Consider the following 19,561-nt stretch of genomic DNA (forward strand, 5'->3'; position numbering starts at 1 on the left):
CAATGGTGAGAATCGATACGTTAAAAAAAAAAAATATTGAATTAATATATTCTTGTATGAAATTATGTATCGCTTGTGCTTTGATAAGATAATGATTGTTTTGTCTTGTGACTAAAACTTTTTTTTAAATAGATGGGAGACCCAATCCAGTTAAAAGATGAGGGAAACAACCATTTCCAAGCAGGAGATATTGACAAGGCTATCGAGTGTTACACCAAAGCAATCAATGTGTGTCAGGACAAGAAGGTGTTGGCTGTTATTTACAGAAACAGATCTGCGTGCTATCTAAAACAGGTAAGAAACTTACTAAAACTTTGCATCTCCGTCATCAGAATCATCTTTATTTGCCAAGTATGTCCAAAAACACACAAGGAATTTGTCTCCGGTAGTTGGAGCCGCTCTAGTACGACAACAGACAGTCAATTTACAGAACACTTTGGAGACAGAAAGACATTGACAAAAAAAAACCAAAAAAAAAAACCAAAACAGTCACTGAGCAGTAAAGGGTTGCTAGTTATCTGGTAATGCCGGTAAATAAAAAAAACATTTTTTTTTTAAGTCCATTGTTTTAACTTCTTCACAGGAAAACTATTCCAGTGCATTTGCTGATGCATCTAAAGGTACCAAATAGTAACAAATGTACAGTAAAAAATAATTTACCATTAGTTTTTTTTTAACTGCAACACAAAGACAAAACTTTGTCCTGTGTTCATCTTTTACAGCTATTGATGTTGATGCAGCTGACATCAAAGCCTTGTACAGGCGCTGCCAAGCTCTGGAGAAGCTTGGAAAACTGGATATGGCCTTCAAAGATGTACAAAGATGTGCAACCATTGAACCAAAGAACAAAACCTTCCTGGAGACTCTCCGCAGACTCGGGGCTGAAATCCAGACTAAGGTCAGCTTTGAATCGAGCTGACCCACACATAAAATGTCATCACAACACATGTCCAAGTATAAATAAAAACAAACCTTTAGAGAAACATCATATAGCTGCAAACTGTTTAATATTTTGATGGTGCCTTTTTGGAATTACATTTTCGTTCGTGTGTACCTAAAGTACAAAGGTTATGCCTCAGAATTTCAACATCCCTTGTCCAATCATTTGATGAGACGTGAGCAGAGATGAATTTCTATCTGTGTTTTTATTCACAGCTCAAAACAACGTTTTCCACAGATTCAAGGGTACAGAACATGTTCGATATTCTCCTTGAAGAAGAAATGGAAAAGGACAAGAAGGAAAAGGTGGATTCTTTTTTTAGTGTCACCTGAAAATACAATTCATAATAACCTATTCCTTTTAGTGGATGAACATGAGAATCTGTTCATTTTAGATCACAACACATTGCATTTACAGTACTGTATATATGATTTTTTTTTAATGGAAAGGCTGCCAACAACCTGATTGTACTATCCAGAGAGGATGCAGGAGCAGAGAGAATCTTCCAGAATAATGGCGTCCCTCTGCTTCTCAACATGATCGAGACGGGAAAACCAGAGATGATCCTCGCGGCTATTCGTACTCTTTCGGGAATGTGCACAGGACACAAAGCTCGGGTGAAAATTAAATATAGATGAATAGGATTGTGTAAATGTGCACACCCATCCTATGTTGACAGTCTGGAAATAAGAACATTTCAATAAGTGTATTTCTCTTCACATTGCTCTTGACAGACAATGGCCATTATGCACATGGTTGGCATTGATAAATTGTGCAGTATTATGGCACTCGACAATGAGGAGATTGCACTGGCAACATGCAATCTCTTCCAATGCATCAACGACTCCCTCACAGGCGAGGATAAAAGAGAATATGGGAAAGAAGAGTCCTTGGTTTTAGGTGAGACTTAATTGTAAACTATTATCTTTAGCAAAAAAGGGTATAGAGAAGTTGATGTTCTTGATGACCACTAACACACTTTAATCACTATCTTGAATGAATAGATCTACTTTTGGATTATCAGTAGATGTCTGCATAAAATATTCCATCTTCTGTTCTTCACAGATGCCTCTAAAGACCTGAAGACTATTCTCCTATCTTTGGTGGAGATGGTTGGCAGTAAAAAGGTGTCTGGCCATGGCCGAGACCAAGCGCTGAACCTCCTGAGCAAGAACGTCCCTCGCAAAGGAAGGAAAGAGCCCGACAACTCAAGGGCCCTCTTCACTGTTGATCATGGTGAGCCAGAAGAGTTCTGACTACCACTCTGAGAAAAACAAAACAGGCAGAGCTTATTCAAAAGACTTCTTTTTCATTGTTTTATTTTTATTTTTTTTTTAGGTCTGAAGAAGATCCTCAAGGTGTGCGGTCAGGTTCCTGAACTGCCCGACCAGTTACCCTTGACTGAGAACACACAGCTGATTGCCAGCGTTCTCCTCAACCGGCTCTATGATGACCTCACGTGTGACCCAGAGAGAAACAACTTCAGGGATATTTGCGATGAGTACATAAAGTGTGTCCATTAAGTCCCTCCCGTCAATTCAGAGACAAGCTAATTGATATATATATATATATATATTTTTTTTTTGGCATCTACTGACATTTTCCACTTTTCCACAGAGCCAAAATCGACCCTAACGACATGGACAAGACGATACACGCCATCAACGTGATTTCAGGGTTGCTGCAAGGTCCGTTTGACGTTGGGAACGCCTTGGTCGGAAGGCAAGGCATCATGGAGATGATGGTGGCGCTGTGTGGCTCTGAACGTGAGGTGGACCAGATGGTGGCAGTGGAGGCGCTTATCCATGCCTCGACAAAGATGAGCCGCGCCAGCTTCATCATTACCAATGGCGTGTCACTGCTTAAGGACATCTATAAGAAGACCAAAAATGAGAAGATTAAAATGCGCTCGCTGGTGGTGAGTATACTTTGGATTGAGAGTAGAAAACTGCACTCACTGGAGAGGAACACAGTGATGAACACAACAGCAATGATGTACTATTAAGCAGAAAAATTCATCTAGATTTTTTTTGCGTGTGAAATATATTTATACTAATTGCCACTACCTTGACAGGGTCTCTGCAAGCTGGGGTCAGCAGGAGGTGATGACTACAGTTTAAGACAATTTGCTGAGGGCTCCACTGAGAAGTTAGCCAAGCAGTGCAGAAAGTGAGATTTCACACATCAACGTACTGAAAGTGAATTCACTTCCCATACAAATCTGCAAAATTTACTTTTTAATCCATTTCATACATAATATTTCTATTATTTCATGCACAAAAGTATTAGGACACCTGTTTATAACACATTTCCCCTACTTTATGTGTTATAAACACATAAACACAAATGGAAGCGACTGTGCAGTGGGTCTTCAAACCTCCCACAAAATTTGAAGCGTAGAATTGACCAAAAGGTGAAATTTAAATTCAGACAGAATTTAGGGGTCAATTAATAGGTGTGCCTCACTACTTTTGACCAGGTAGTGTGCCTGTTGTTGACAATCTGCTTTTTTCCCAACAGTTTAAACAAAGCATCAGACAGTCTATATAAAAAAGTAACTTGTCTTTGTTGCCTCTTCTAGGTGGCTTTGCAATCCCCAAATCGATTCCAAAACAAGGAAATGGGCTATCGAGGGTTTGGCTTACCTAACTAATGATGCTGATGTCAAAGATGACTTTGTTGAGGATGAGCAAGCATTGAAAGCCATGTTTGAACTGGCCAAGGTTGAAAATTGACAAATGAAATCTAGATTATAATGCTCATATGGGTTGACATTAGAAATAACTCCTTTTTTTTTTTAAATACAAAAATTCAGTCTAAAGATAAGACCATCATATATGCCGTGGCCTGCACCTTGGTCAACTGCACCAACACCTATGATAAGAAAGAGATCATCCCTGAGCTGGTACAGTTGGCAAAGTTTTCAAAACAGCACGTGCCTGAGCAGCACCCTAAGGTACAACAAACTGTGGAGCACAATATGTACACTGCCAATGCACACGCTCCTTACATTATGACTCAAACATGATTTCAGGATAAGAAGGATTTCATTGAGAAGAGAGTGAAGAGGCTTCTCAAGGCTGGAGTCACATCTGCTCTTGTTGTAATGGTCAAAGCAGACAATTCCATCCTGACGGACGAGACCAAGGAGATGCTCTCAAGGTATTAAACCTGAAAAGAATACTCGCAATACTACTGTGCATTACTAAACTGAATTAGTACGACTGAGAGATTGTGTGGCTGTAAACTAAGCGATACATGTATTCTGTTACATTTACTGAAGTAATTTCTGGGAGAATTTGTGATTGTCACAGTAGCCAGGCAGTCACATGAAAGCACAGAACGCCACCACAGCCTCACACAGAAGCAAATTTTTTGGGGTGAAAACTGGTAGAAACAGAGAAAAGAACATCCATGTAATCTCTGCCTGGTCATCTTATTGTGCTATTTTGGGAGTATAAACAAAGAAAGTTACTTTAAAACAATTTCTTATGGCAGATTTTGCCTTCATTTATGTTGCTTTATAAAGATGTATTATTGTTTCACTCGAAGTGATATTGTTGGGCGATGTCTGAATTTGCACATTCTCTTTTTATATTTGGGTCCAGTTGATGTTCATGCTTTGATTAAAAAGTTACTCACACGTTACTCAGTACTTTGAGTTTTTTCCCCCCCACAGAATACTTACTCAAGTAAATGTTTCCAGTCTACTTTTTACTTTTACTTAAGTCACATTATTCTACTTCAGTACTCTTAACTTGTGTGCAATTTGTGGCCTCTCTACCGACCTCTGCTGACAACACATCAAACATAATGAGCAAACCAGTTTCATGGTTCCCTGCCCTGGAGAGTCCAGAATAATTTAAAAAGAATAGAGGTTAAGTTAAATAAACAGCTCTGTGTACACTTTGTATGCGGATATAACTAATCCTAACACACCATTGCTGTCATTCTATATAGAGTCCACGACTCAGTCTTTATTTTAAGCATTGAATGAAGTAATTTTTTCCTCTATAGGTTTCATGGTTTCTTGTTATTTTACTGTCTCTCCTCTTTAGGGTTTTCTTGGCATTGTCGGAGGATCCCAAAGATCGTGGTACTATTGTTGCCCAAGGGGGAGGAAAGGTGAGTCAAATCTTTGGGGAATCAACATAGAAAATGCAGCAATGTGCTCATGCTACTGAAAAACGCAATTATTGTTTTTCCTGCCCTCAGGCTTTGATCCCTCTGGCTCTGGAAGGGACAGAGCCCGGAAAAGTGAAGGCCGCTCACGCGCTTGCCAAAATTGCATCCATTTCGAACCCAGAAATCGCCTTTCCCGGTGAAAGAGTAAGAAAAAGACTGAGGCAACGACTATTTTCTGGGCATTTAATATAATCTTAACTTGTCTTCCTTTTTGTTTCCTAAGGTGTATGAGGTGGTGAGGCCTTTAGTCAACCTCCTTCACACAGACAGAGATGGAATGCAAAATTTCGAAGCTCTGCGAGGCCTCACCAACTTTGCCGGTTTCAGTGAAAAACTAAGGTATTGCTGCATTTCTTTCCTTGTGTGATTTTGTTAGACATTTGACCAAATAACATACCTTTGCTATATGGCTTTGGCAGGATAAAGATCGTGAAAGAGAATGCGCTACCTGATATTGAAAGCTATATGTTTGAAGAACACGAGCAGATCAGACAAGCTGCCACTGAATGCATCTGCAACCTTGTGACATGTAAAGATGTAAGAACACGAGTAGATAATATCAACCCAGAGTGGTTAATGTCACATTTTCAAGTACAAGATGTTTCGAGTTTAGCAACATGAAGCAACTCTTTATACTGTAGGTGCAAGAGCGCTACCTGGCGGACGGTAACGATAAGCTGAAGCTGCTGGTACTACTTTGTGGGGAAGATGATGACAAGCTTCAGATTGCTGCAGCTGGAGCACTGGCTATGCTTACTGGTGCTCAGAAGAAGCTCTGCACTAAGATGACTCTTGTGGTACGTATCCCGACAAAATGAGGATGCACAAAAAAAACCTCAGAGGACATATAATTGTAGTTTCCCTCGCTTAAGTACACAGTGGCAAGCCGTGCATTTGGTGCCTGGGCGTTCAGTGGGGACTCATCCGACTTAATCCACCTCTTAATACCGACGGAGAGACGGTCCACCACTGGTTTTACATAACCACACAATTGCTGCAGTAACACTAAACAAGTGACATCTCTCAACAGACCGTCCAGTGGCTGGAGATCCTCCAGAGGTTGTGTCTACACAGCAACCCAATGATCCAGCACCGCGGCCTTGTGACCGTGTTCAACATGTTCAACTCGGACGACTGTGAGCTGGCTAAGAAACTCATCGAGAGTGAGCTGCTGGAAATCATGTCAGTGATTGGCAAGGCAAAGGACAACCCCAAGAGGCAGGACGTCATCGACGCGGCACGGTCATGTCTGGTCAAAGCTATGGATCTGGGTCTCATCAAACCCTTCTCCACCCCTTCTTAAACTTCGCCCATGAACACAACAGCAATAGACATTCTTCCTTTTGTCATTTGTTATTTGTTTTCAATATATTTTTCCACATTGAAGAAATGACTGGATGATTGAGCTGGCTAAAAATATATTATTCTAATTTTAATACGAGGACACAGAGGGTACAAGACATTCAAACATTTTTCACCTGCAAAATAATACTAACACCTGACTTTTTATTTTTATTTTACATTTGGTTCTTTTGGGTCATGGAGAAATTCAGGATATAGATTTGAACTTGTTTTGCATTGTGAATGTGTGAGTTCCATCAACAAAGAATCTCTTGTTTGAGAATAATCTGTTTTAACGGGATTACATCATGTTCAATCCCATTACCCGTTTGCTTATGTGACAAAACTACGACTACATGTGACAATTTTAAGGTTCGTGCATACCAAAGATTTTTTAAAAAAATTAAAAAAAGAAGAGTTTTAATTTGTATTCTGGAAGCCCATTTCTACGTGTTTCTTTATTCCTACTATTTGGGACAGTCATGATGACTAACCTCAAGGTACACAACAGTGCAAAGTGGTTGAAACTGCAGGCACTTATTTCTGCACACTTGTTTTGTGTTCATGCTTACGTCACAAGCAAATGGAGACCAAACCAATAGAAGAGAATTGTCCTTCCTGTCACTATGTGTCGCCGCAATAGATACATTATTTGTCGTAAATAAGTTAAATTGGAAAATTATTTTGTGGCATACCATGATCTCTCACATGCATCCATTATCTGAACGTTAATAACGAATTTTAACGTTGGTCATTATGTTGGTACATGGAGAGCTAAGTATTTTCTGATGTGGTCCTTAATGTAAACAGTGAGACTACAGACTTTTTAGTGAGTTTGCCCTTGTGAATTTCCTTTTTGTGGCCGACAGATGGCGGAAGTGAGTCTGTTTCCAAAGTTGTGTCGCACCGCCTGGCACGGTGTGTGACAAAACACGCGCACACACTCAGTGGTCGTCCTGCCTGCTGGTATCGCCAGGGTAGTTTGTGCCCAGTGATAGTCAAGTCGGGTCGCGTTGGGCGTACGCCGCGCTTGAGCTGTTTCATATTTTTGAGGACCTAACTGCAGCAAAAACGTAGCACCACCGCCGAGGGAAAAGAAAACATTTCTTTTTTCTACTCGTCTGCTTTCGGCAGAGGTCGGCTAGCAGGTAAGGTTAGCTCGGATCCAATAAACCAAGCAAATATCTTAACAAGAATTTACGAAAAAGACACATTATATCATTATTCCATTCATTTGTGTCTTTAGTAACTATCGCGACAGGTGAGCGATTGCGAGCAGGTGCATTTACTGTTTATATTGAGTCAACTCCACGCACCAACATTGTTTATAATCATGGGAAACTAACTATTCCACCTGATTTTTATTTTATTTTAATTCAACTAATCAAAATATACTCACTGGCCACTTGTCTCCAAAATAGTAATTGGCACGGTCATTAATTTAACAGTGTTTATTATTGTTTGTGCTGTAGTACAGCACTGCGCCATAGGCTACTGTTGTAATGTTTTGGTTACCTTGTTTAGCTACAAGAGTGGCAAAAATTATAGAAACAACTCTCGGAATAATGCAGCTCCAACCCCAATAAAAGACAACAACAAATACAGTAGATACAATAATACGTCCCACACCATTTCAAGTGTGTGCATTATTATCTTTGTCATGGTATAATTTAGGATTCAGCTCTTGTATTGGATCTCATTAGACTTTGCAGGTGTACTTAATAAAGTGGCAGGTGAGTGCATTTTTCTTCTCTGTCAGTGCAGCACCATGTACAGTCATTGTTCTGTCCTCTCTTGTGTTTTATGGAGCTGTAGTGAACAATAATGAAAAGGTGCAAATAGAGTCACTTGATTGCATTCTCCAACAAATGATGAATGGTCCGATACAGTTAATAGGATAAAGCCTAATAATAGTAGCTCTTACAATTCACAAGTAGGCTATTTGTTGTTCACTCTCATTTCTTTCCATGTAATGGATGAAAAAGGTTAACAGTGTGATTTATGAGAAACTGCAAATATGTCCTCTCCGGTGGGAAACAATGATTGGGCAATCTTTTCTGTCATATTTTAGAGGAAGTCACACACAGGTTTCAAACAGCACTGAAATTATAACACAATAGCCTTGACTTTCAGCCTTTATTGTAAAAAAAAGAAAAGAAAAGAAAAATAATAATAATCATACTAACTTGAATTAATAGAGCGTCTTTCAAGGGACACCATAAGATCTACTAGAGTGTTAATATAGATCATTTTTATTGGATTGTGCAATTTAGGTCCACATCACAGATACCTTATATTTGATACAGTATTGATTTTCAACCTTGGGACTCATTTGCTGCCCGGATGCTCAATATTTCTCAGTTTTCTTTATTGTAATGGGCTTTCTGTGTATGATACCACAACATCACCATAGTGTTGTTAGTATAGCATTTTTTATTTTATTTTTTATTTTTGATAAGCATTGTTACAACAGAAAATAATCTACCAAACACCATTTTCCGATCTTTTTGTTATATGTTTTAATTACACTCAGAATTATGATAGACTGCAGGTTTGTGGTTTCCTCAAAGGAAGTTCCTGTGTTCATTTTGAATTTGCCTGGGAGACAGCAAGAGTTAATTCCGCACTGGCTGAAACTATTTGAAATGGAAATTGCTCATGCAAATGCTCGGCTGTGTCTTTAGGGGTAACACCAGACCTCCTGTGCGCAGTCTGTTACTCTTTAAACTAAAGTGTAGACCGAGTAAGCAGTATCTGTCTGTTATGTAATACTTCCCAACAGTAAGATGTGCCACCACATTACAGGGCTGAATGTTTCTTAGCATTAACCTTATGAATCGGATTATCTGCTTTACAGTATTCGTGTCTCAGACACATCAAATGGCAGTCCCTTCCCGGTGCATTTAGGTAGTTATAAGGTATAATTGTGTTTCCTTGCTTATTGCTTCACCTATACAGTTGTTAAGTGTGTATTTTACAGTATTTAAATCACTATACCTACACAATAAGCAGGCATTTGTTGACCAGTTAGTACAACCACTGCACACAACTCGCACAACCTTAATGTTAGCATTGATTTACGAGTGCTCCAATTTTGAGTTTTCCGAGATATCAACCGTCGCTCAGTTGATTGTTTTTTTTGCTTTGTGTCTCAAGCGAAAATGTGATTTGCGAATGACTTAGAATGCCCCGACCTTACTCAACGAAAAAGAACCAGGGAGACAGCGGCTCGTCGTTCCTCTTCAGCGGGTCGTTGGCGCTGGCGTCCGACGATGATGCGCTGTGAGCGATCACGGCAAGTGAGACGCTCGGCTCCCCTGGCTGATTCCTTTGAATTGGTTTTTTTGTTTGTTTCTCTGTGGGTGTTGTTGATAAATGGCTTTCTCTTTGCATGGTAGAGTTTTAACATGCATTTGCAGATGTAGTGACCAACTATGTTAACTGACACTGTTTTTTTTGGGGGGGGGGGAAGTGTTCCTGAGCATACGTGGCAATATCCTTCACACAATGATGCAGATTTTTTATGTGGAGCTTCCTGCCTTAGGAATCGAAATCCCATTCATTCAATGTTGGTTTTCGGCTTTGCTGCTTACATGCAGAAATTTCTCCTGATTCTCAGAATCTTTTGATGATATTACGGACCGTAGATGATGAAATCCCTAAATTCCTTTCACTTGTATCCTGAGAAATGTTGTTCTTAAACCTCTTTGAACAACCGAGTGTTTCGGGGATGCTCCTTTTTAGAATGTTCTACGTGGTGTTTTTTGAGCCTTCCTCAACTTTCCCAGTTTTTTGTTGCCTCTGTCCCAGCTTTTGTGGGACGTGTTGAAGGCATCAAATTCAAACTATTGGCAAGAAACAATAACTCAATAATATAAAGGAGTTTGAACAATCAATACTTCCATCCATTTTCTGAGCCGCTTCTCCTCACTAGGGTCGCGGGCGTGCTGGAGCCTATCCCAGCTGTCATCGGGCAGGAGGCGGGGTACACCCTGAACTGGTTGCCAGCCAATCGGAGGGCACATACGAACAAACAACCATTCGCACTCACATTCACACCTACGGGCAATTTAGAGTCTCCAATTAATGCATGTTTTTGGGATGTGAGAGGAAACCAGAGTGCCCGGAGAAAACCCACGCAGGCACGGGGAGAACATGCAAACTCCACACAGGCGGGACCGGGGATTGAACTCGGGTCGTCAGAACTGTGAGGCTGACGCTCTAACCAGTCGGCCGCCGTGCCAGCCCAATCAGTACTTTGTTTTTGTAAAGTATTTAATTCAATCTAGGTTGGATAGGATTTGCAAATTATATTCTGTTATTTACGTTTTACACAGTGTCCCAACGTCATTGGTATTGGGGTTTGTAAATTGAGCTGACGAGCTTGCTTAAGGAACAAATTAAACTCGTGCATCAAGGTACTACTGTATTTTAAGCTGAACTTGATACTAATGTTTGCCTTTTTCCACCAATGTGTATTTATTGGAGCATATTTAGTCCACAGACTTAACTTCTTGCAAAAGCGGCGACCCAACTATGACGAGCTGTGAGGATTTGAGTGCAGTCTTGTGACTGTCGGTCAAAGAGCGCTCTGTGTGTACAGTGCTCCATGGGATCCAGTAATGATTGTAGCATAATACCAAGCATATGAGGATCACTTAAGACAAGTTACATAAGTCAGCGCTAGGTCCCAGTGATTAGTCTCATGCCTGATAATGATGTTAGGGGCCGAGGTGCCTCGTGTCTTCATGCAGGGGTGTGCCCCCTTGGGGGGTGTTGCTTACACTGATAAAAATGCCTCACTGTTCTGTGATAATGAAATGCGGGCCACTCGTCATGTCACTGCATCTCTTTCACATATGTCCACTTTTTTTTTTAAGCACAAAGGGAATGTCCTGGTCATCCATTTACTAGCAGTACCTGCACAAGAGCTCTTTATGTTTCTTGTCTCTTCTTTGTTTTGTTTTGCCAAGAAGTCCTTCAGAGCAGATAAAATGAGATTAGTCCCATAATAAAAATGTTTAGTGGAAACAAGTGACTGGGTTAGAGGGATGAGCAATAAGGCAGCAGCATGTGCTGCTGTTTTTATTTCAAAATGGATTTTATATTTCATACAGAGCAGTTAATTAATTGCAAGATTTTGGTAATCCAGACGATTGTGTGAAATTCATCGTTAGTCTTACAGCAATTGAGGCAAAATGGAGGGCACTACGGTACTTGGCTACAACCAGCAGAAGTACTGTTGATTTAGTCTCAACCTCTAGCTTGGTATCTAAAGAAGGAAAACAAGATCAACTATGGGAAGTACGTTTCAGTTTGGTCAAATACTGCAGTTTTCCCAGCATAGCCTGCGTAAGTGGTTGGTGCGCAACCATTTTTCAAAATAAAAATCCCACAGCTACTTATTAAGGTTTTTCTGTAACATCATGATTGGCATGAGAAATAGGACAAACTTGACTCAAATGGACAGTACAGTATTTGGCTGTAATTAACCCTGCGCAATGCTAGCTGGTGGAGGTTGCCGACAGCAGTTTGTGATGGGTTAATAAGTGATGGGTGTACTCTCAAGATGGTGGCAAGCCCTCAGGCTTTGCCTCGAATGATTACTCTCTAACTGGTTAATCTTGTACTGCTTCCAGCATGGAGGACTGAAGTTGTTAGACAGAAACTATCCTAACATTTTGTCGTGGAGACATTGACGACACCGACTTCTACATTAGTTTGATGAGCTGATTAATTTAGTTTGGTGAGCCCATGAATTGTTAACATCTCACCAAAATTTCAAATAATCAGGCCCCTATATGAATGATGAAGAAGATGCTTTGTGGCCTAGACAGGTCAAACAGGCCTATAAAACCTACATACGGTAGTTGATCAATCTCTTGAGGCTTAGTTTGCACACATCTATTCTCGTCTGTTGTTCATCCGCAAGAACGACAAGCTCTGTTCTCTGTTATCTCCTTTTATTGTGTTCATTCACTCTTGTCAGCACTGGCCAAATGTCGCACAGAAGATATGCAACATCAAAAATTACGTGTTCAAAATGGGAAGTCACTTGCAGTACTCAACTGTCGGTCACTCCATCTTGCGACTTATCATTTTCTGTATAAGCAAGTGAGTATAAGCAATTGATTAGAACATATACAACACTGATTTTTGACAGTTCTTAAACAAGAAAACACATTTGGGCAAAAAACATTACATACATCTAAAACAATACTTTCCAAATATTGTAAATATCCCGTCATAATTTATCCCTGAGACACAATTTTCTGAATATTCTAGTTTCCAGTGCAGCTGTACGTAAATGCAAACTACAAATTCAAGTGGATATTACAGTTTTGAAAATGTACATTTATAGTTCAGACATTTCAACTGTCAAAACTGCATTTTGTCTCTTGTAATGAACCTCATTATTAGATTGATTGTTAGATTATTACTGTACTAGTGAATAGTAATTCATCTGTGGCTTGTGAGTGGATCGAAAAAGAGCACTGGCAACACACGAGAAAACAATACTATGTTGTCTGCGTTTTTATGCTTCAAACAACCCTAATTTGTATTTTCCCAATAACTCATCCTGTCATGGGGATTTGTGCAGTCACGCGATTCAGTTGAATCCTACTGACGCCAACAACAACTCACATTATGTAATTTGCCGAAGTGGCCTGATACATGTGAAGAAGTTTTTCTACTTCATGCAGCTGTGTTATGGTATGACACGGATGTGTGAACTGTGGGACTGGTACAGTATATTGTCAACAAATACCAGTGTCACTTTCATGATCTTTGAAGCAGGCTAAATCTGGATGTAAAATTTGCCTTTATAATTCAACCCATTCATAATGACTTCCCCTCCATGGACCCACGGCACGCTCTTGCAAGGGCTCACAGCCCTGATTGTCGCATAATTGGGCTCCTTATTAGACCATTGGAGTCTTGCTGGTACGGTGAAAAGTTGGCAGGCTCGCAAATATTCCGATTATTCAGTGGTAGTTGTTTGTTGTCGCTTCTGTCCTGCTTGTTGTTTTGGTCCTGCTGAGCCCACATGCCAACCTCCTGCTCCCCTGTCATGGCTGTGATAAGACTAGGAGAGGCCCACCCAGTGTGGACCCAAGATGTATGGATGACAAATGAAAGGATAGAAACGAAGACCTTGGGTAGAGACGAGCAATAATTAAAGTAGGGCCCGAACGATTTAATCGGCCAATTTTAGCCCTTTTTAAAATAATCATAACCGGCTGGATTTTTGCCCTCCCCCCCAAATTTTGTTCAATATATATATATATATATAAATATATATTTAAATGCATTAGCACATTACATCACGAGACAAAGATGACATTCTTGGATGTCCATTTTATTCTTAGTCGAGTCCATAAAACAGTACCGGTACCTGCTGAATGGTGTCTTGAGTAGTGCAGGTTGATGCCAACTACTTGGAGCTGTGACATCACGTCATTTAATCATCAGTCTTCTCAGTAACGGGAGTGGGCCCGAGCGGTACTTTCCGACAAATAAGTTTATAACTTATAACGACCTTGTGAAAATACCAATTACCCAACAAGTCTCCCATTTAAGTTTAACACTTTGCCATGTGCCATGACGACGCGTGCTGCGTGGCGTCGGTCATGCTTTTCGTTCACGTTGCGTTGCTAATGTCGTGCTAACTAACCTATCTTAAGTTACTCCATCCCTGTAGCAGAAATAATGTAAGTGTACAAGTTATTTTCACAGTGAATAACCATTCATCGCTACGTTAGTTGCATTTAAAAAGACGCAATAGGAAGTTTTACTTTGTTGGAAAATGCTATAACGTGACTAAGATTGGGCATCAAGAATCTATTGGAACTGGGATTAATGTCCCAGTCATCCCGGAATCATTCATATTTAAAAATGTTGGTTCCTATTTTCCATGCCGGGTCTGCCGACGCGAAGAAGAACTCGTTGGAAATCACCGAAGAAGAACACTGCTGGAGTGTGTTTGCGACGGCGCTCGAAAGTGTGACCTAAATGAATATATAAATAAAATAAATAACAAAACGGCTCAGTGCAATTAACACGATCATTACATGGTTTAGAAGCAACCGAGTGCCTGTCTGTGACGTACGCGGCTCCGGCTCTGAGGCTTGGCACAGCACCGGAGTCAGAATCATTGAAGTAAAACAATAAAATACGTGTTATGACAGTGAACAAGTAAAACTACACCGAAAAATGGTGGGTCAATCAACTCAAATTCAAATAACCAACTAACACTAGCATATGGAATTCAAGCAAGTGTGTTCTAAAGCTCTCTTGTGAAAGTGTAACCTACCCCAGCGAAAACATTTTAATTCAAGTTCATGGGTTTGATATTAACATAGGCTTAATGGTTAAAAATAACCCTTTTGAAAAATTCATATTAAAGCTTGTAAAAAGTTAACAGCAACAAACTGTGCGTGTTGAAACTTGTATAGAGTAACGTTAGTGCTTTACTATTTGTTTGGTATGTACATTGTATACTTTATTTAAAATCCAACTCTGTCAAAGGCATTTGATTTTTATTCGGGTTCGTAGGAGACATGATTTCATGGCAAAGAAAATAATGGGAGTCGAGGAAATGTGATGTAACGTTAAAGTTGTTGTTCTAAGCGTTTAACAACCCCAAAAGAAGTTATTTTTATTAATTGTAATTCATTTAAATAAATCGGCCGAATAATCGTTTAGCTTTTTTTTTTTTTCTTTCTTTCTGCCAAATGTCTGTATTGGCGTCGGCCTAAAAAAAGAAACATATTGGCTGCGGCCTAATTTAAAGAATGCCAAATGTCAGCCTGATATTTCTGTTTTTTAATAAATTTCGGTAGCTTGAGCCCTTTTAAACAGTGGAATGAGATTGGAATTTTAACACATTTTCTGGAAAAAAAGTGGCCTTCATCATGCCTGACGTCATCTGACTTCAGCATCTCTCGTGATACTTCAGTGAGCACATACAGAAGTGTTTAGGGAGTGTTCTTTTGACTTTTTGGGTGTGTTTTGTGTGTGTTGCCACTACAGTAGTGTGCAATGATGGCAACAAAGAAAAGTGTGATCATAATCATAGAACCAGCAATGGAACTTATGGTGACAAAGAAAACTCTCTGTCCCGGCTGCGCAGTACGCTATGGCTAAAGCCGACCAAAAAGAAGGTGAAGCAAAGCACCTTAAGCACAACACAGCTAATGTTAAAATGCTACTTCAAACATTGCAACATTAATAAAGGTTTTATGATGGTGACAGTGTGACCCTGGAACATACTAATTCTATTTCCATTATTCCTAACAAAAACATAGTTTGGAAATCAAATCAAGGTACCTACCATACCAGAATCACTAATAGATGGAAGTAATAAACCTGTCTGGGTTGTACAGGTTCAGAGTGAGTTTGGACAAGTTGTTCCTTCTTCCTCTTTTATATCATTGTGTAGTATATGATGTTTGATATGATGTTTTTCATGTCATGTTAGCAACTGAGGCAAAGTTGTATACGGCATGTCACTGATGTCATTGGTCAGAATAGTTAGTCCACTCTAATAAAGCATGGAATTTTCTTTTGCGTCACTATGGCATCTTTAGAGGATATTGTTTCTGTTTTTTGGCCGTATAATCATCTCTATTTACTCTCCCCAGCCCACTCCTTTGGCGGATTCATGTGACTTGCTGGACAGTACCTCTTCCTCACTGCCGCTCAAGCAGAATGGAATTGGGGAGAAGAACTCAGTATAGCGTATCCACAGGCCTCTCATAGGGTTTGTTTTGCAAAAATGTATTGTTTTTTTTTTTTTTTTTTTTTTTTTTGCCTTACACCAAGAGAATGACTGCAGTCAATGGATCTACTGTGCGTGATTGTACTTGTTAAAATAGAACTCATTGTTAGTGGTGTAGACTACACAGTCGCGCTTGTTCTCTGCAGTGGCTTCGTTATGAATATAACCTTGATGATATGTCTGATTCGTAATTGTCCAGCGGGAGGTAAGCAAGCAACTAAACACTACTAATGGAGAAACATTTTGTTTCTGTCTTCCTCATTACTGTAACTCACCTCTCTGTTCATATCACTTGTGAAAGGTCAACTCTCTCCCTAGTCCAGTAAAGGTCACACGCGGAACGGTGGCATGCAATATGGTATTGTTTAGAGGTGGCAGCATTGTGACACAACACATGCAGTCCTTCCATGGCGATGCTGTTGCAAGTACACACTTTATGCCACGTAACATTACATCCTCAATGTGAAAAGAACATATAGGCGGATGATAGAATTCACTGACGATAACTGCTTACAGGAACTTAAGTTTGCTTGGTTGCTTGCTTAGTTTCAAAGACAAACAAACCAGTGGCGCACTTATTTCCTGAAAGAATTCTTCTTGCGCCCCCTCCTGGCTTTAAATTCATTTTCCTCATTTCCTTAGTCTAGTCAATAAATAGCTACTATGACATGCCAAACACTTAAAGGGCACTCGTTAGAGCTCAAAAGTGAACCCAAACAGGAAAAATTATTTATGTAGCAGCACCTTCACCTGGAACCTCCCCAAAATTGTATGGGCCACGCAAGAGCCGGTTCATTGTGAGAATAAAATTCTCATTTACATACCTTATCTAGCGCCTCACCTTTATAAATGATTTCTCAATTGGTACATATACTACATACAGTCCTCAAAGTTGTGGAAATGTATTTTTGTAGTTTGTTTTCCTAATCCTGCTAACTAGCCAACCACCTATGATTGTATTTGTAACTAAAAATCTTTGGTTATGATTTTCCACGACCCGTGGCAGACCACACACCATCACCACCACCCTAATGATACATCACAGTTTGCCCCTCGAGGAACGACACAAACAAGAATACATACAGTGAGAAGTGCTGTGATACATGTTGCAAAATGAAAGTATCCCTGTTCGCCAAACTGTAAACTCTCAACTGGTGCAAAGGTCACTTAATTGTGCGACGGTATCTTGTCTGGTTGGTTACTGTGTTTAGTGACAAAATACAGTCTTAGAAAAAGCTCTGTATGATGTATGTATGATGCAGTTCTACACCACAGCAAACCTCAACCACAATGATAAACATTTTGTGAAATTGCCATTCTGAAAATGTGACTCAGTCAAAACTGATCCTTATTATCTTTATTGAAGCAGACTTTGTATAATTTTTTTTTTTTTTTTTTTTATCTCATTAGATTGTGCCTAATTTTCTGGCCGGTACATTAAAACAACATTAACTCCAGAAGGTCACATCATATGTTGTTTAGTGACTTATTTCCTATCGAATGGAGTGGGGCCCACACACAGCAGCTTGCTGTTTGATCTATAACAGAACTGACTACTGTATTTTCCACAGCAGGGTAACTAAGCCACTGACACACCAAACTGTGACAGACAAGTGTTTACCCAGGGTGACAGAAATACAAAGTACTGCTCCACACAACGTATACACACTGTCTCCCTCAGGAGGTACACTTTGTTTGGATATGTTCCGTTATACGTATTTATTTTACACATTTAATTTGGCCTTGCAGCTTGCGGTGCTGGAACTAGATCTTGATCGTTTTTGGGGAGAAATACTGTCAGTGACCCTGAACGGGATCAGCGGTGTCAAACGTATGGAAGGAATGACAAATACTGTAAATTAAGTTGATTTTATAACGAGACAAAGAACTTCAAATGATCAGAGCAGTTTGATAAGAGTGCCAATTTAAGGATTGTTTGTATTGCCTTCCCAGAGGTCTTATCGAACATTCAGTGTTTTAGATGGTGAATGTCACAGAGACCCAGTCCAAAGCCACGGTTTGGTTGGCGGTATACTATTGATTAGACTTTAAACCGATTTTATCGGCCTGACCGTTATCGGCCGATATTTAGCATTTTATGCTGATCGGCTTTAATGTCAAGAAATTTGTACACTACTGTCTAACAGTTTGGGATCGTTTTTAAGTGACCCTCAAACTTGTCAACAGTAGTGTATATACACAACAGTGTGTTTTTGTTGAAAACACAAAATAGTCTGGTTGACCCCAAACATTGAACAGTAAGCCTATTGTAATGTAGCCATTTGTGAGGGGGGGGGGGGGAATCATCCTGAGTCCATGGTAAGATGTACTGAGTACATCCTTGGGCCATAGCACATCACACCACAAAATTATGTTTTTATAAGTTTTAATTTAGTTTATGCATAATTCTGTTCACAACTAGGTAAGCAGAAATCATGAAGTAGTTCTTGCATAACCCTAAAAATGAACAAACGGTGATGAAAACATGGCCAACATAATACATCATCTTAAACTAGGGTGGAGCATGCCCTTTGAAGTTTGAACAAACCAGCACCTCCACTTGCAGCCAATTCCAAAACATTGCATTTTCTTCATACCAGACACTCCAATTCTGCTCCCAGCATGTATTTTCCTTGGCAGGACTGTTTTGGGGCGGGAAAGCGGTTGTTTAACTTTCATTTCGACTGACTGGAAGCAATAGCATTGTCTGTAAAACTGTAATGAAAATATTGCAAAAGTCTTTGTTTGATGGGTGTTTCAGTATTTATTTAAATGGTGGTAGAGTTTCTGACCAAGGCAGGTGATATTAAGAAGACTTGAGAATAGTGCACAGAGTTAGATAATTTCAGTAAGAATGGAAATGATGGGATGATGTGCCCTTCTGCCTGTCCACTCTATTGTTGTGGCCGACAACAGCAGATCTGTTGTTCGCTCCAGCTACGGGCCTCTTCATGGATTGTTCTGGAAAAGTCTGTTGAAGCGCCCACCAGCTGGGTGGAGGCTGGGTCAGGTGAGAGAGAGTGAGTGAGCGCGTGAGAATGAACAGCACTACAGAACAGCCTCTTCTTTCGGGCCAGAGAGCAGACGGTCAAACAGGCCTGCAGGCTTATTAACATTCCTCACAGTCAAACACTTGGATCATTCTGTTAATCTCCATGAGTATATTTAGGTAAATATGTATTTTGAGTATGAAAGACGGATTCAAATGTAGTCCTCAACATATTTAGCTCTACATAACTGTGTGAAAGAGCTGTAGTATTGGAAAAGTGCTCTGAAACCTGGAGCTTCGTGTATCATTTATATGCAGGTGGTGA

General features: G+C 39.9%; 2 protein-coding genes across 3 annotated transcripts in view; both read left to right on the forward strand.

Annotated features, from left to right (window-relative positions):
- unc45b (unc-45 myosin chaperone B) overlaps positions 1-6,849 on the forward strand; it is a 9,632-nt gene extending 2,783 nt beyond the window's left edge. Inside the window, exons 4-22 of the mRNA XM_061671746.1 lie at positions 133-294; positions 584-620; positions 723-898; positions 1,156-1,245; positions 1,390-1,557; positions 1,675-1,840; positions 2,006-2,176; positions 2,279-2,450; positions 2,558-2,858; positions 3,015-3,109; positions 3,522-3,663; positions 3,756-3,896; positions 3,975-4,102; positions 4,999-5,065; positions 5,156-5,269; positions 5,349-5,464; positions 5,545-5,662; positions 5,767-5,922; positions 6,156-6,849. Coding sequence (XP_061527730.1) covers positions 133-294; positions 584-620; positions 723-898; positions 1,156-1,245; positions 1,390-1,557; positions 1,675-1,840; positions 2,006-2,176; positions 2,279-2,450; positions 2,558-2,858; positions 3,015-3,109; positions 3,522-3,663; positions 3,756-3,896; positions 3,975-4,102; positions 4,999-5,065; positions 5,156-5,269; positions 5,349-5,464; positions 5,545-5,662; positions 5,767-5,922; positions 6,156-6,428 — 2,793 coding nt within the window. The 3' untranslated portion in view covers positions 6,429-6,849. The remainder of the gene's footprint in view (positions 1-132; positions 295-583; positions 621-722; positions 899-1,155; positions 1,246-1,389; positions 1,558-1,674; positions 1,841-2,005; positions 2,177-2,278; positions 2,451-2,557; positions 2,859-3,014; positions 3,110-3,521; positions 3,664-3,755; positions 3,897-3,974; positions 4,103-4,998; positions 5,066-5,155; positions 5,270-5,348; positions 5,465-5,544; positions 5,663-5,766; positions 5,923-6,155) is intronic.
- Positions 6,850-7,413: 564 nt separating this feature from the next.
- The window catches only part of pip5k1bb (phosphatidylinositol-4-phosphate 5-kinase, type I, beta b), a 31,726-nt gene continuing 19,578 nt past the window's right edge, over positions 7,414-19,561 (forward strand). Inside the window, exon 1 of one of the 2 annotated variants that reach the window (XM_061671757.1) lies at positions 7,414-7,614. The gene's annotated coding sequence lies outside the window, so the exon portion shown is untranslated. Of the gene's footprint in view, positions 7,615-16,299; positions 16,453-19,561 lie in introns of those variants that run through there. The other variant, XM_061671758.1, reaches the window with a different exon arrangement.

The sequence above is a fragment of the Phycodurus eques genome, chromosome 3, assembly GCF_024500275.1.
Source record: "Phycodurus eques isolate BA_2022a chromosome 3, UOR_Pequ_1.1, whole genome shotgun sequence".
In the NCBI taxonomy this organism is placed as follows: Eukaryota; Metazoa; Chordata; class Actinopteri; order Syngnathiformes; family Syngnathidae; genus Phycodurus; species Phycodurus eques.